We start from the raw sequence: 15,989 nt of genomic DNA on the forward strand, positions 1-15,989 counted from the left end.
GTGCTCATAAAAACAATGGTAGAATTAGAGCTTCATTACAGCAAGAGATAAATGATAATTTTGAGAAAGTACAAGTTTTTAGGAGTTTTATGAAAGGTCCCGTCTCACCTGCACCCCCGGCTTAATCAGTTGGTTGAATCAAAAGCATGAACAAGCTCTGTAGTCTGCTTATCCAGTTAACAGAAGACAGGTTGTTTCTAGCACAAGGCTATATACCTACCACACCTTTAAAGCACATTCTTTCCCTCAAAGAATTCTGGGCACTAGTTTAGTTTGTTAAGAAGAAGAGGAGGAGTTTGGATTTGATATCCCGCTTTATCACTACCCTAAGGAGTCTCAAAGTGGCTAACATTCTCCTTTCCCTTCCTCCCCCACAACAAACACTCTGTGAGGTGAGTGGGGCTGAGAGACTTCAGAGAAGCGTGACTAGCCAAAGGTCACCCAGCAGCTGCAATGTGGACGAGCGGGGAAGTGAACCCGGCTCCCCAGATTACGAATCTACCACTCTTAACCACTATACCACACTGGCAATCAAGGGTTTTTGGGAACTGTAACTCTGAAAGGGTTAAACTAGTGTTCATAATTTTTGTGGGAAAGGATGTGCTTTAAAGGTATAGTATGTATGCAGCCTAAATGGGAAGAAATTATTGAGCACCTCCGCAGTGCTCCTGTGGTGTGTGTCCTTTGAACAAGCCAATAATAATTTTCCGGTTCAGTGTTGACCTGTGCCGGTGATGAAAGCAGGGTATGTCAAACGGATGTAGTTCACTTGTAGTTAACAAAACCTTCGAGTCAACAGGTGAAAATGCTGCCTTCTGGGTTGATTTCTGTCATGAGCCCCATGGAGATGTCACACAGGGGATGGGCCAATTATGAGGGGGGGTTTGGGGGGGTTTAAGTAAAACAGGGAGTTGAAGCTAACTAACCCATAGGAGGACCCAAGCGGGTTGAGGAAGGTGAAACTGGGACCTCAAGGAATGCCTCTGCTGCAGGAGGGGTCTCAAGCGAGTCAGGAGCTGGATCCTGGGGAAGGTTCAAGTGGGTTGTCAGAGAGGTGAGCTACCCCCGTGATATCGGACATCTCTGGTCAGGCACCTCCTCAGTAAGCAGCCTCTGCCTGGGGACGTGTCAGAGAGTATGCATGGATCATCCATGACACAGAGAAGCCAGTGCCAGCACAAACAAACAGGACCAGCCCACTCCCAGAAGTGTCCATTTGATTGCTCAGATCAGAGATGCCTTCACAAACTGCATGCCGGCAAAACCTTTTGCCAACCATAAATGTATACATTTAATGGCTTCAGAGGATAAACTGAAAACACGTACCAAAAGATGAAACCGCAACATTGTTTTTGGTGCCATGCTTTTTATTTAAATGGAAGGGAAGGACTACACTGTACTAGGTAGGTAGCACTATGACAATATCTTACAGCACATCTTCTGAAAAAATAGGGTAGTAATGCTCCACAAAAGTGGACAAGTAAGCACACGATACACTGTACATTTCTCAACGGACGGTGCCCATTTAAATTAGAAATAAACAGAATTTGGCTTTAAACAGCCAAAGAATTTTTTCTTTTAAAAAAACCCACCAACAGTCATCCAAAAATGGTTTCAGTAGCTACCATGACTGTCAGAGCTTGAACACCTGGCCTAGAAATTAGGATGGTTGGCAAATTCTGTCATATAAACAATAAAAACACCCCGCTCCCTCGATGAAAGCACCGGTGTGTAACTGATAATGTCGCTGATGAACACCGGACTTCTCCATGAAAGGCTTTTATTTTCTTAAACAAGATCCCAAATGAAGACATACTGTCATTAGAAAATTTGCAAGCTTAAAAAGAAAAAAAGAAAAAATCCTGTCCTTAGTTCTCCTAGTATGTAGTAACATTTTAATCCCCAAAGTCTCAATTTTTTAATTGTAGTATTCACATCCTACCTTTCAACATTGCACAGACATCTTTTTTCTGAACGGTAGACAAAATTCATAATACATTCAATAATTTAAAATGACACTATGTTGCCACATTTTAAAAGAAATCCTGTTTAGATAGGTGTGCATGAATCAGTCAGTGGTATGTATCATTAAATTATATTTTTCTTTTAGCAGGAAAAGTTTAGTTAAAAATCCTTCCATGTGATCTCCTCCATCGTCTATCCCATATATGTCCTAGCAGCTCACCCCCAACTTGGGCAAGTTTTAACTTAGATGTATGCTTACATGGGTATACAATATATTTTCCCTATGCCATTAGTTGGAGGATAAGCCTCGTTGGTAGAATGCATAGACCTTCTATCTCCTATTTTTAAAATATATATAATATATACACAGTATGTTTACACTTGAAATAGAAGATGGGTTAGATATCCTGGTTCATATACATGCAAACAGTAGGAATCCGCTAACCACAAATAGATCAGAGCCACATACCTATTAAACAGGTGGGTTTTGTGTTGGGTTTTTTTTACAGTTTTAACAAATATACATAAATATAAGAACATAAGTTAAAGTAAATATTGATTGCATTTCTGAGAAAATGCTGATAAAGATCCCAGACACATTGATGCCTAAGGCCTTTTCATAATTTTAAAAAGGGCTGTTCTCTAAATTATTTAAGGACTTATCATTCCTATACATCATCTATATAAAGAACAGAAGCAGACTGTAGTGAAGTACTACCTCTCTGAGTCAAGCAGTTCAGTGGGAGAAGTGTACAGAATTTTAAGTTTTCCTTTGTAGGATGCATAATAAAAAGTAACAAACACTTTAGACAGCTAGTTCAAAACTGTCTTGAAGTTCCAACACTTGTCACAACACTGAAACGGAACAGGTTTAGCAATAATTCAAGTCTTTTCCTGAGAATGAGGTTCCACCTAGATCCCCTCCAACCCCCCAACTAAGTCCTCTGGTGTACAAATGTCAAAAAAGCAATCACAAAAATAAGGGTAGGTTTCAAGTTTGAGCTTTTCCACCTGCTGAAACAGTGCCTTGCTATATCTGTATAGGAATCCTGACAATAAGAAAGAAAAAGAAAGCAACAAGCAAACCTCCAAACAGAAATAACTTCTCTAAAGGAATCAGATGTGCAGCCCTTTGTTAATACTGAAAAAAGGTGCCCCAGTGATTATTTTGTAAATGTTAACATTGCTGTATGTGTGTGGCTCTCAGCCATTCTTGGTTTCAATACACTCAAGATTGTCATGTATCATCATCAATACCATAATTTATATTAAACAAAATTAAATTGATGTCTTCGAAGAAAAATTACTTTGGTCCATATACTGAATGGCAACCTGGTGACACATCAGAATAGCTTTCATAGAGCAGGCTTACTCAATATAATTTTCTTCAAGTTTCTCAGAAGGACTCATACAAAGTGTCTACTTTTAAGACAATTAATACTGTTTTGCTTAGGATTTTGAAATAGCCATCCAGGCCGTAATCTCAGGAAGCAATGGTAGATGTCTGCATTTGTTTAGTGGTGTATTGTATTTGGGTCACCTGTCCTGCCACAGACACGTATCGTCCCCTTTGCTAAATCTCAGAATGTTAAACAGCAGTTTGGACTGAACTTCCTGTTCAGAAGAAAAATGCAAAACACAATAGTGCATGCAAAGATCTCCCGTCATGCTTCCCTGGATCAGGGCAATGGTGGATTTCTAAATATAATGACAATACCTTTATAAAATAAGTTTCCTTGTGGAACAAGCAATGACAGCCATCACATTTCCTTGCCAGAGGTTAAGACATGCTAGCAACATTTAATCCTAGATATCCTCTCCAAGGAACTTTCCTGGTGCAAAACCCTTTGAAATGAATGAAAGTCAAAAAAAGAACGGATAACTTCATTTCATTGCAAAAAGGTTTGTGCCCTCTGTTACCGGCAGGCCACTTAAAATTTAACGGTGTGGCAACTCAAGACAGAACATTTCTCCAGTGAAGATATAAAGAGCAGAAGAAAATTCCAAAACAAGCATAACACACCAAAGTATAAGGCAATGAATTTAATATATACTTTAATTTCAGTCACTACAGATTTGCAAACATTCAATAATTCAGTGTTTTAAAAACGAGAGGAAATGAACCCTATAAACTGTGAGCACATACCCATCTCCACTCTGAGTCAGTCTTTCATGAGCACACGAATGCATAATCACTTAAGTGTCAGTTTTCTGCAAGTCTTCAATACTGTGTTTACATTCCAGTTGTGCATGATGACAGAGCTTTTCTCTTCAGATCCGAGTTCAAAGAAATCTTGTTGGCAAATAAGAACCTATTTTCTAATAGGCAGCAAATACGAAGTGCAAGTTTGCCACAAACGTGGCAAAGTACCCTACCCCCCTCCGAGTTACTATGCCTTTGTAGGTAAGAGTTTTTTCGGTGTTACTGGTCTCTTGCTCTGCCACAAATGGCTGTGGATGGTAATAGCGTCGACACTGGCAGAGAGCGTTTTAGCAGGTATGTGGCTGAACTGCTTCCTGTCAGAGTTGTACTTATAGAGCCCCTCAATCATCTTCTTACTGATGGACTTGGGGCCTATTCCAGTCAACTTACTGATTTCTTCTGTCTCAGGGCAGTACGTGTACAAAGATCGGAACTGGCAGCCTGAGTCGCGGAAAAGGATAAGGAAGTTGTTGGCATCTGATTTTTCCATTTCCTGAAAGGGGGGGGGAGGAAAGAGCGTTCAAATTGTGCACAAGTTAACATCCAGTTTATGGGTATTTTCAGTGCTCCTACACTTATGACAGCAACTATTTCATGTTATTGAAAATGTAATAGCATTGTGAGCTTGGCTTATTTACACATGTATGAAGGCATCACAAATCCAACAACAGAGATACAACTTTCATATCATGGACCTGAAGTTGCACATTCAGTTGCCATTAACTGTTCAACAGTAAATTATAGACAAATCAAGTGTTATACATGCATGTGTGAACAAGCGATATAGGGTGCCAAGAGTAATTTTAAAAACTACATTCCTGGTGCACCAGAAAGTTATATTCTTATTTCAACTAATGTTATAACTATTTAAAAATCTTTAGCATCAGAACAAGCTCATGAGAAGTGTTAGTAGAGAATTTCACAGTGTATGTATTCCTATTCTGGCAAGAATATTGTATTAAGGAGATAGCTTAGTTTAGCAGAGGACCCAGAACAGAGGATGAAAAGGAGGTTAGGAGTTTCAGTGCTATGGCTGCACCAGGAATACCATTAATGCACACCATTAATGTTTACGGGGTCTTGGTAAACAGAAAGACTCCCCTCTGAACTTGCAGTGTAAAGAAAACTGTCCCCCCAACACTTCCTACCTACCCACAACCTGAACTTCAGATTTTCAGTTTCTTCTCTCCCCCCTTCCCCTTTACAGGTTTGCCTTACCTCTAATATTTTATTCTTCTGACCTTCGTTTACTTTTCCAGCCAAGCAGCAATGAGCCAAGGCATTCTGGATTATATGTTTGTTGGATTTTGCACTGGGTTCTTTGTACAGCTTTGGTCCTAGAGAGAGAGAGAGAGAGAGAGAGAGAGAGAGAGAGAGAGAGAGAGAGATTTTTCAAAACATATATATGAATAAATGAACATGGTTCAGAGCAGGCAGAGGCAAGGAACCTTTCTGGCTCTGGGGGCCAGACCTTTATAGCTGCACTCCATGGGCCAAATTTGACAGGTGGCCAGGGCAAGGAATTTCTAAAGAATTTCCTTCAAACCAAACTCTTAATACTCCAGCTTCTCAATCTTTATTATGGTTGGGGTATTTAACTACCACCTGATACTAAGTGAAGCAAGATTGTAATCTGGTACACTGGCTTGCTCTTATTACTCTGTATTACTTTTTCTCTGTTACTTATCGGCTTTCCCCACCACCACCACCACCCCAAAGCATCTACATGTTCTTGTTTGTAGCAAATAATTCAGCACCAACTCTTAATATACCAACCTGTATATTCTGTAGCAGAAGCCACAGAAGATGTCGTTGATGCATTTTCCCAATCCTTTTCTCCATTACGACTTCCACAACGACTTGGAGATACAAATCCTTCCACAGATTCAGACCTAAAAGTTGCATTTAAACAGGAAAGAAGATTTGGCCAATCTATTACCAAGCATAATTTCACAATGAAAAAATGGTAGAATTTCACAATGAAAGACCTGAAGATAAAGCACTGTTAAACACAAATATGGAATCAAATGATTTAACAGCACGTAAGTTCTTCCAAATATCCAAGTAGCTTCAGGAATGAGTAGGAAGAATGTCAACTGTCCATCAGGCAAAGCTGGCTAAATTCTGAAAAATTGGCGGGTGTTTCCAGCCCCTTTGCCCTTCTAAAGCTATCACAAATAAGAAAATCTGAATATGAAAGCATCCCCTCTAATTCATATTAGTCTACACAACTTAGAGAATTTAATTCACTTGTAGATATTTCAGTGGCTTCTTAAAATTAAGGAGAGCTGAATGATTACATTTTTAGAAGTGCCATCCTGTGTGTCACGAAATTAAAAGATTCCTGCTTCTTGGGAGAAAAGCAATGACAAACCTAGACAGCATCTTAAAAAGCAGAGACATCACCTTGCCAACAAAGGTCCGTATAGTTAAAGCTATGGTTTTCCCAGTAGTGATGTATGGAAGTGAGAGCTGGACCATAAAGAAGGCTGATCGGCGAAGAATTGATGCTTTTGAATTATGGTGCTGGAGGAAACTCTTGAGAGTCCCATGGACTGTAAGAAGATCAAACCTATCCATTCTTAAGGAAATCAGCCCTGAGTGCTCACTGGAAGGACAGATCCTGAAGCTGAGGCTCCAATACTTTGGCCAACTCATGAGAAGACTCCCTGGAAAAGACCCTGGTGTTGGGAAAGATTGAGGGCACAAGGAGAAGGGGACGACAGAGGATGAGATGGTTGGACAGTGTTCTCGAAGCTACTGCGGGAGGCAGTGGAAGACAGGAGTGCCTGGTGTGCGCTGGTTCATGGGGTCACGAAGAGTCGGACACGACTAAATGACTAAACAACAACAAATCCTGTGTGTGTTTATGTGTCTTGTGTATGCCATTCCGTGTGTGTTACTACAGGTTTTGGCTCATACCTAGCAATCTAATAAAAAAATGTACATATCAGCAGAAGCAATTAAACAATTCCCTGCAGCCTGGAAATTAAATATGTGTAGATCTGTTTTGTGGCGACCGTGTACGGAAACGGCTATAGGAACATACTCAAAGTTGGTCTAATCTGAAGAGCCATGAACTATTCTTAATTATGCATTAACGACTGCCTCACTGAATTCACACTGATGTGCCAAGTCACATAAATATGATCATTTCTCTCAAATGTAAATTGGAACTGAATATTTACCTTGGCGTTCTCTTGCCCGATTGCACACTGTCGTCTCCGGTGTTCAATGATGCCAACGATAGGCTAGATGCTGAGGGGAGATGGGGGGAACAGCAACACAGTGAAGGTGTGAGCCTAGGTAAATGCAAGGAACTTTAAAAGAATGCAGATACAGAAAACAGAGTCTGTGAATTAGATGCACCACCAGGAAAGAAAAGTTGCTAAGTTTTTAAAGAAATATTCTCTCTCTTTACTGGTCCTATGAACTCTACATCTGTAAACATTTAATGCGTATTTTATCCTCATAAGTCTTTATATAGTAAAGGTAAATGATAGTATGGTTATAGGTTGTTCTAAATATAAACATCACCATGGAGCTCTGTATCAAAAGTATGGAAACCTACTTTAAAAGTAGAGGCAATGTTGTCGTATTGGTCCAGGTCATGCTGACTCAAAATTTAACTATGTAAGGAGTGATGAAGCAATCATTCTTTGTAACTTTTCTAATGTGATAACTAGGCATAATGAAAACCAGCAGTCTGGTAGCATTTAACAACCCCTCTCCCCCCAATCTCTGGGCAAAATGTCAAAGCTGGAATTGCAGCATCAAGACTCCTCCTTATATTTATTACCTGGAGGACCTTTGATTGGAGTTTTAGGTGACTCAATATGATCTCTATGAATGGATTTTGGACGTGGCTTCTTTTGTTTGGACATGTGGAGGCGAGGCTTTATGACAATGTCCATATCTTCCATCAGTTTCAGCTGCTTCCGCCTTATATATTCTTGCTTAATAAACTCTCGACGTGCTCTTTCATCTTCCTTCTTCTGACGTTCTTCCTCAGACTTCCTCCTTAGAAATTCAACATCGCCATTAGCAAAGCCATCCTTCTCATAAACTAAAACCATTTTTTTCTGATTATAAGTTACCCGAATGCCAAGTATCCCTGTTACATTCCCAGAACATACCCTGGTTTCCAAATTTTAGTGTACATATTTTAACTGTACGCTCATGCTAAGCTTTGTGGAGCAATTCACACAAGTACTGGCATACTCCTAAAGATGCAGTTGAACCAGATTAGGGTAAATATTAAGTAAAATGCCCCTTAGTACTTCAGTACCACCTAACACTTTAGTATTGTGTACCCGTAAATATCAAATTTTGGGTTTCTTGGTAATATTCAAAGAATAATTATTTTGAAAGTTTAATATTCCTTAGTTATGCAAGAAATTTATTTTAGAATGTTCACATTTTCACATTTAACTGAAGATCGGACACACAGCGTTTCATTCATTCTGAACACAGGAGAGCTGCAAATAGCTTCTCTTTGCGAGTGATTGTTGCAGTGGCTGATGTGGGTGCCTTTTTTGCTCACTGAAGGGGTGAGGCACAGCCACACCAATGTGTGGCCCTGCCTCTTTCAGCTCTTTTAGATGTGGCAGCCATTTTGTGTTATGCCACACCTCTGGGCACCCATTTTGTGACTGGCTTTCTAAAATTTCCAAATGTGTCCCACTGGCCTAAAAAGGTTGGAGACACCTATCTTAATCAGTTAGTAGAAAGTTTTAAGTGATCTTAGCATAGGAAACAGTTTGACAACAAGGATCCCTCATAGGGTATAGCAATTAGGCATCTGATTTCTAAATTTAACTCTCTCAGAATGACTAGCATCTACAGTTGATCTTACTTTGTTTCTTCTTTCTTATATTCCAACTCTGCTTCCAGTTGCTGCTTCCGAAGTAAGGTTTCTCTTTCCCTTCTCAATCGCTTCTCCAGCAATGCCGCCCGCTTCACTGCCATTTCGTTTTCAGCCTTTTGATCATCCTTGAAGCAATATTTAGGAAGGAATGTCAATCATTATCTCAACATTGGTAGAAGACTCTATCCACAGTAGAGCCATTGAACTAAAATGGATTGCGATCCAAGAGACAAATTTAAAGATTGGTCTGAAGCAGGGGTGTGGCACCTGGGGCTTCCAGATGTTGTTGAACTACAACTCCCATCACTCTGATCATCGGTCATGCTGATTGGGATTGATGGGGCCAAAAACACGGGGACCAGCACAGGTTCGTCATCCCTGGTCTAAAGTTACTGAGACAACTATACCAAATTATGCAAGGTCTAAGGTAAAAGTAAAGGGACCCCTGACCATTAGGTCCAGTCGTGGCCGACTTGGGGGTTGTGGTGCTCATCTCGCTTTATTGGCTGAGGAAGCCGGCGTACAGCTTCTGGGTCATGTGGCCAGCAGGACTAAGCCGCTTCTGGAGAACCAGAGCAGCACACGGAAATGCCTTTTACCTTCCCGCCAGAAGGTACCTCCCCTATTTATCTACTTGCACTTTGACGTGCTTTCAAACTGCTAGGTTGGTAGGAGCAGGGACCGAGCAACAGGGATGGGGATCACCTCGTCATGGGGATTTGAACCGCCGACCTTCTGATCGGCAGGCCCTAGGCTCTGTGGTTTAACCCACAGCACCACCCACATCCCAAGCATGCAAGGTCTAGTACCTATTAAAATTAGATTGTTCAGTTGTAGTATTATACCCCACTGGAAGCTGTGCTAGATTAACCACTCCTCTATAAAGGGTCACACTCCTCTATGGACAGAGAATGTCTGTATTACACTCAACCACAATCCTGTAACCTATGATATGGTTTATTTACAATACATTTGCAGGGAGAAGTGAATACAACTCCACTTGCAGAGGAGCTTAAATCATTTATTATCTGCCCTAGTGTTTTATTTTGAACAATACACGATGGTGAGAAAGGCAACAGAGGTGAGTCATTCCCCAGCTCCTGCCTGTTGCAACTGTGCTTCAAAACAGCTTCTCAAGCAAGTGCTTAGCAAGCTGTTTGGAGCATGACTGTGAGGGGTGGATGATCCATGGAAAGAGTCAACCAAACACAAGCCACCCAGGTCCCACTCACCATGGACTCTTGCCATACCCTCTGTTACACAGGCCCTGACCATCTGCTCACCACCACCACCAGAGGCAAAAAGATCCTAAATGCATGCTTGAGATGTCCTCGTTCACTTACCTTGAAAAAGAATCCACAGCACACTTTTTGGTCATCTTCCAATTGTTCCTTGTCACTCTCACCCTCTGATTTCTCAACAGACTCTTCTGACTTTTCTGGTGGCTTCAAATCTGTGAGGGAAACTTCTATGAGGTTAACAGTTTTGGATGCAGGTTCTGGAAATCCTGGTGGGTTCAGCACCTCTTCATTTGGGGTAAGGCAGACAGTTTCTGTAATGGGCTGCGAAAGGACTTCAGACACTGTAGATTCCAGAGGCCTGGCCGGTTGTTCCTCTGGCTTTTCCTTTTCTGCCTGTTCTGCTTCTTTCTCACCTGCTGTTTCTTTGTCAGCCTGTCCCATTGTATTTTTGACCTTCAAGCGGTTACGTTCACCATCATCTCCAAAACAAACAAAAGATCTAGTTTGAATTGATACCTGACTTGGAGAAAATCTTCTCAAACGAGGAAGGCTGTCCACAGATCGCGGTGCAGTCAAAGTGCGATTCAAAGGTGTTAATTTCAGTTCATTTGGCCTAGGAGTCCTTTGCATTTTACTGGGGAGAGTGGAATTCTTCCTAGAGGATGACTGTGGGGACTGGTGGGAAGATCGGGGAGATTCCACGGAAAATGGGGCAACAGGGAAGGGTGAGCCCGCAAACCTTAATGAAGGCTTCAGCTCCTGAACCTGCTTCTGAGGAGAAGGCTGAGGTGGTGAAATAACCCAAGCCTGTTGCTCCCTCATCTGCATAAGCATCTCTTGCTGAAGTGAGAGGCGTTGCATTTCTTGCTGCAGGAAATGCAGAGAAGAATTGAGCTTCTCAATAGATTTTGTATATTCCAGAAGGTCACTGTCATTTAAGTTTTCTTCCGAGGGGCTCACCAAATTGCATTGCTTTTCTATATCAACCGGTGTGTTTGGGGACTTCAGCCATTTCACATGAGGATTTTCAGTGCTTGCTTTAATTGCCTCTGTGGCCTTGTTTAGTTGCTCACATGGCTTTTGGGCATCTTTTTCTTTCGGCCTACTGCTGTCAGTGAACACTTTCTCATCCTCTGCTCCAGCCGCCTCTTCTCTAAGTGGTGAAATCCCGTCACCTTTCTTTTTCACAATGTTAAGGAATGCCGTCCTTCCCATTTTTTGTCTCTGCTTCGTGAAAGCAGCCTCAACCTTCTTCTTCTGCGCTTCAATTGCTCGCCTCTTCTCTTCCAGCTTCATTTTCAGTTGCACCATTTCAGAGGCCAGTAACTGTGTGGTATCTCTTGCCTGAGGGAGAGGAGATTCCTCAGGTATTTGAGCCCAAGAAACCATATGAGGAATGTTAAGCTCAGAACCTTCTGGTGTAGTTTTCTGAGAACTGCTGCCACTACTTCTGCTGTCTGTATGATTCAGCTTCTTAAATTTCTGCTCTGCAAAGCTGGTCATTTTAACACCTGAACTTGAGGACGCGCTACTGCCTGCTTGTGATTTGGCACTTACTGAGCTTGGACAAGGGCTCAATTGTTCCTTATGGTTGATGCCTCTGCTATCAAATTCTTGAAGGAATCGAGATGGTTCTTCCATATCAGAGTCCAGGCTTACAGTATAGTCCCTCAAGGTTGAATCCTCATCCATAGTCTCTGGAATGTCTGAAGGGACATGTATTCCAGTATCAACTTCTGTATTGTCAGTCATGGGACTGAGAGCACTTTTTGTATCTGCAGTAATATCGGGATTACTCTGGTTGGGTTTAATATTTGAATTCAGGATGCTCATCTCCTTGTTGTGAAGGAAAAACCCATTTGTAATTTGCTCTGGCTGAGTAACACTGGGAGATTTCTCACTATCATGGATAATCTGCAAAGCCTGCTCAATGCTTGGTGTCTCAATCCGATTGCCAAATTCATCGGTAACCAACCTGTTTTGCAGCGCTCCATTGGGCAGGCTGTATGGGTTAATCTGGTTCGCATTCCTTTGATTGCTGTCGGCCTCTAGATCACTGCAAAATTCTGTATCCTTTTCTTCTTCAATATCTTCACTTTCCTCTTCGCCATTCACAGGCTTGAAGGACAGGTTCTTTCTAACAAGTCTGGGCATACGGCTGGTATTTTGCGCAATGCCTTCGTTGCTGAGAGATCTAGTCATTCCTCTGTTTGGAGTCTCACGGATGCTGTCCTCTTTATCAAAAGAAATGTCAAATGAAACACCATGTGCTGAAGATCTAGAAAGGGAATTAAAAATGAGACTGCCATTAAAGCAACCCTCCATTTAAAAGGTTGGAAATATTCCAGCATTTTTATATTGAAGAAACAATATATTTTATTTTATAGCATTAATGCTGGCTTCAAACTCTAGCAGTAAAATGCAATACAAGGTTACAGCATTATTAGCATTATCTAGTCCTACATCCATTGAGCATAAAGATATGGTCTGCACCAAATGTTTGCTCATTTCAAGGTTTGGGGCCCTCCATATATATAGTAAATAAACAAATCCCTACCTTGCCTCTTTTTGATCTTCTGTGCAGCCCTTGTTTCTCACATCTGTTGCCCCTTTGCTAGGGCTTCTTTCTGCTTGAACTATGTGATCCCAGCCAGCCAGGGATCAAGCAGTAAATATGATATTATATCGTTACAGCACTACATAGCCAATCAAGATATGACTACCTGGTGTCACTGAGGGCAAACAAAACAGACAGAGTGAGGGCTGTTCTTCTTGGACTGGTCATATAGGTGATCCCAGCCAATGAGATCACCAATTGCCCTCACTCTGAATGGGCAAACACTTTTACCCTCTTTTTGTTACAGTTTGTTGAATGACTGCCAAGCAGAAGGGTGCTTTTTCCTGCAGAAAATTACTTCACATCCATTTGGCTCAGGCCCAACAAAAATCTACAAGTGTTATTTAATCTTCTGTTACATACATGTCTTTCTTGTTCTGAATAACTTGCAAAATGTCCTTGTGACCATTATATCATTTTTGTAAATATAAAAGTGAAAACCCTTCTCAAAAAGGAGTAGGGATGTCCATTCTCTCTTGACAATTGACAGAAGCAAACAAGCAAGCCAGGAAGAAAGACCCACCACACAATTTGAGCTACAAGAGGAGGCTCCTAAGTGGTGCAGAACTTCCATCTATTTTCCCTTTCTAAAATGCATGTGCTGGGGGAGGACATGTCGTGTTCCTTCTAGGGTAGTTTGTCCATCTTTGGTCCCCACCCTGCACTCAACTCTTGCCAGTGGCTCCTAGAAGCTGTCTGCATGGGACAGCAGCCACACCCTGGGAACAACTTTGACTGGTCGGATAAATGAGGTGAAGGGTAGTCAATGGGTCTCAAACCTTCAGTGAGTTAGGGACTTTCCCTGCATTCAAAGACAGGTTCTGGCAGTTTCAGCAGACAAGACCAGTAGTGGGTCCAAGGATCAAGAAGGCAGTTTCTGCACATGCTGTAGAAAGAAGTGAGGGGCAGATGGGGCTCATCTGGGAAGGTAGCACATCTAGGAGAAGGAAAACTCTGATCCTAAACCTCTGCTGCCTTGTGGGATATTATTTTGGAGATGAAAGGGCTAAGGAGTGAACCCTACACAAATGCAGAGTGGAGGCCCTAAGATAGTTGGATGGAGACTTGTATGCCTCCTTCCAGCAACTCCTGATGCCAAGCGTATTGCTTTCACATGTAGCACGTACATGCACAGGATCTGCTTACTCTGTACCATCTTCCACAAACGAGAGGTTATGGATCTTAGAAGTGGGGCCTATGTCTACAGATTTGCATCTATAGAGCTTTTCACTTTAATGATTCTGGGCGACATCCAACGACGCTTGCCTGCCTGTGCAATGGAAATCCACTTGCATAGCAGGGCCCCAACACTGGTTCTGGAGGGCCCCCCAAACCTCTGCAGGGTGAGGAGGAAAGATAAATGCAGAAGGCACACTTGTTCATGCTATATTAGATCTTGCTTTGTATGTGTATATGAATCCTGTGGCTTTTCAGTGTACTTCCCCATGTGTAATCCATGAACGGTTTTTCAGAGCAAGGCTACTCAATTGAAGGATTAATCCCCTTGCATCACACAATAGGAAATGAAACATTATGGCAGTATGGCACCAACTAACCAATGACTTACCTCTTTTCTTTGGGCCATGTCCCTACGTATCCATCCATATAAGACATAGATGTAGATCGTCTAATGCCGCCTATCCAAAATCAAAACAAAAAACATATAAGGGTGAATTCTTTTGAAACTTTTAAAAAGATGGTTAAAAAACTTCCAGTTAACAAATCAAATAGGTGGCTTCTGCTCTTGATTCGATTTAAAGCAGACAGACCAAATAAATTAATTTACATCTCATTCAACATTTTGCAGAAAATTATCAAAGAATGCGCATCTATGGCTCTGTACATTACTATCCAGGTAAAGCCCTAAGCCAAAGTACTTAAATTCACCGACATCAGTTACGTTGGGAATGCAACCATTCAGTGTACTTCTGTCAACAATAAATAACATGAATTGTGTTTATGCCATTAATACTAATCCCCTACTTAAAAATATGCTTTACCGTGGAAAAAAAGAGATACACAGAGATGGGAATCACAAAAAATTAGTTCTACAGAATATTCCCACATTGGTCTATATTACTGCTTGCCTATGCCTTGTACTTTAAAAAGATACAGAATGATTCAATTGAACTTGAAAATTGTGATTCGCTCGTTCCTATTTCTCTTGCTCCACTTTTTTGTGTTAATAATGGATAGCAAGGGAATAGAGTATCATACTATGATGAGAGATCCAGATTCAAATATCCACTGAGCCATAAAACTCCCTAGGCAACATAGCATCAGTTACTATCTTCATCATAAGCTACCTCTCTGGGCTGCTGCAAGGATGAGGTGGGCCAGAAAATGAAAATGCATATTGCATAAATAAAGCTTTCCAGGATAGATCTAACATAGGAATCTGCCTTATATTGACCCAGATGCAGACCATTAATCCAACAAGGTCAACTCTGTCTACTACACTGACTAACAGCAGCTCTCCAGGATTTCATACAGGTGACATTCCCAGCAGGGGAATCATGCCTTTCCACCCAGGCTTGCAGCAGCTAGATGTCTGCCTGCCAGCCTGCACACTTCCCTGGCCACTCCTCTGCTGTTCTGGGCGGCCAGATGTGGCACACAGCCTCCTTCGGAAAGGGAACAAGGGATGGGATGAGGCACCAATACATCTCCTTGCCAAAGCTGCAAAGAATGGGGAGCAGTAATATAGCTCCCTGCCAAGGGTGCAAGGAAGCCCAGGTACGTGTCAAGAGCCAAAGTCAGGTGAAGGTGAGCAATTAAAAAAAACACCAGTGTCAGTGAAGTTAACTTTTTATTCAAAGAAACAAAAACAGCCTAGTGATCCCAGCAACTCTCCCCAATAGCTCTAGCTCCAATGAGACAGTTGTGAGGAATGAAGGTCCCTGTTTTCCCACAGCTGCCTAAGTCCCCTCCTCTCCAGGGCTTTCCCCCCAAGAAATCAGAGACTATGTTGGTGCGCAACCAAACTCTCCTCTGCTCTTTTCATTTCTATGTGTGTTCCGGGAGACCAATGGGGAGGGGAGCTGGTCACAGCAGGAGGGTAAGACTCCCTGGCTTCTTCAGCAGCCTGCCTCTTCC

The 15,989-nt window shown here is 41.8% G+C and overlaps 1 protein-coding gene across 2 annotated transcripts in view; it reads right to left on the minus strand.

Annotated features, from left to right (window-relative positions):
- Positions 1–3,993: 3,993 nt before the first annotated feature.
- CAMSAP2 (calmodulin regulated spectrin associated protein family member 2) overlaps positions 3,994–15,989 on the minus strand; it is an 82,251-nt gene continuing 70,255 nt past the window's right edge. For both annotated transcript variants that reach the window (XM_081865680.1, XM_081865681.1), the window contains 8 exons: positions 14,461–14,530; positions 10,379–12,554; positions 9,024–9,160; positions 7,968–8,188; positions 7,357–7,426; positions 5,945–6,060; positions 5,387–5,505; positions 3,994–4,661 (listed from right to left, as the gene is read on the minus strand). In XM_081865680.1, the coding sequence (XP_081721806.1) occupies positions 4,356–4,661; positions 5,387–5,505; positions 5,945–6,060; positions 7,357–7,426; positions 7,968–8,188; positions 9,024–9,160; positions 10,379–12,554; positions 14,461–14,530 (3,215 nt within the window). In that variant the 3' untranslated portion in view covers positions 3,994–4,355. The remainder of the gene's footprint in view (positions 4,662–5,386; positions 5,506–5,944; positions 6,061–7,356; positions 7,427–7,967; positions 8,189–9,023; positions 9,161–10,378; positions 12,555–14,460; positions 14,531–15,989) is intronic.

This window comes from Podarcis erhardii (assembly GCF_964252035.2).
Source record: "Podarcis erhardii genome assembly, chromosome: 6".
NCBI lineage: Eukaryota > Metazoa > Chordata > Lepidosauria > Squamata > Lacertidae > Podarcis > Podarcis erhardii.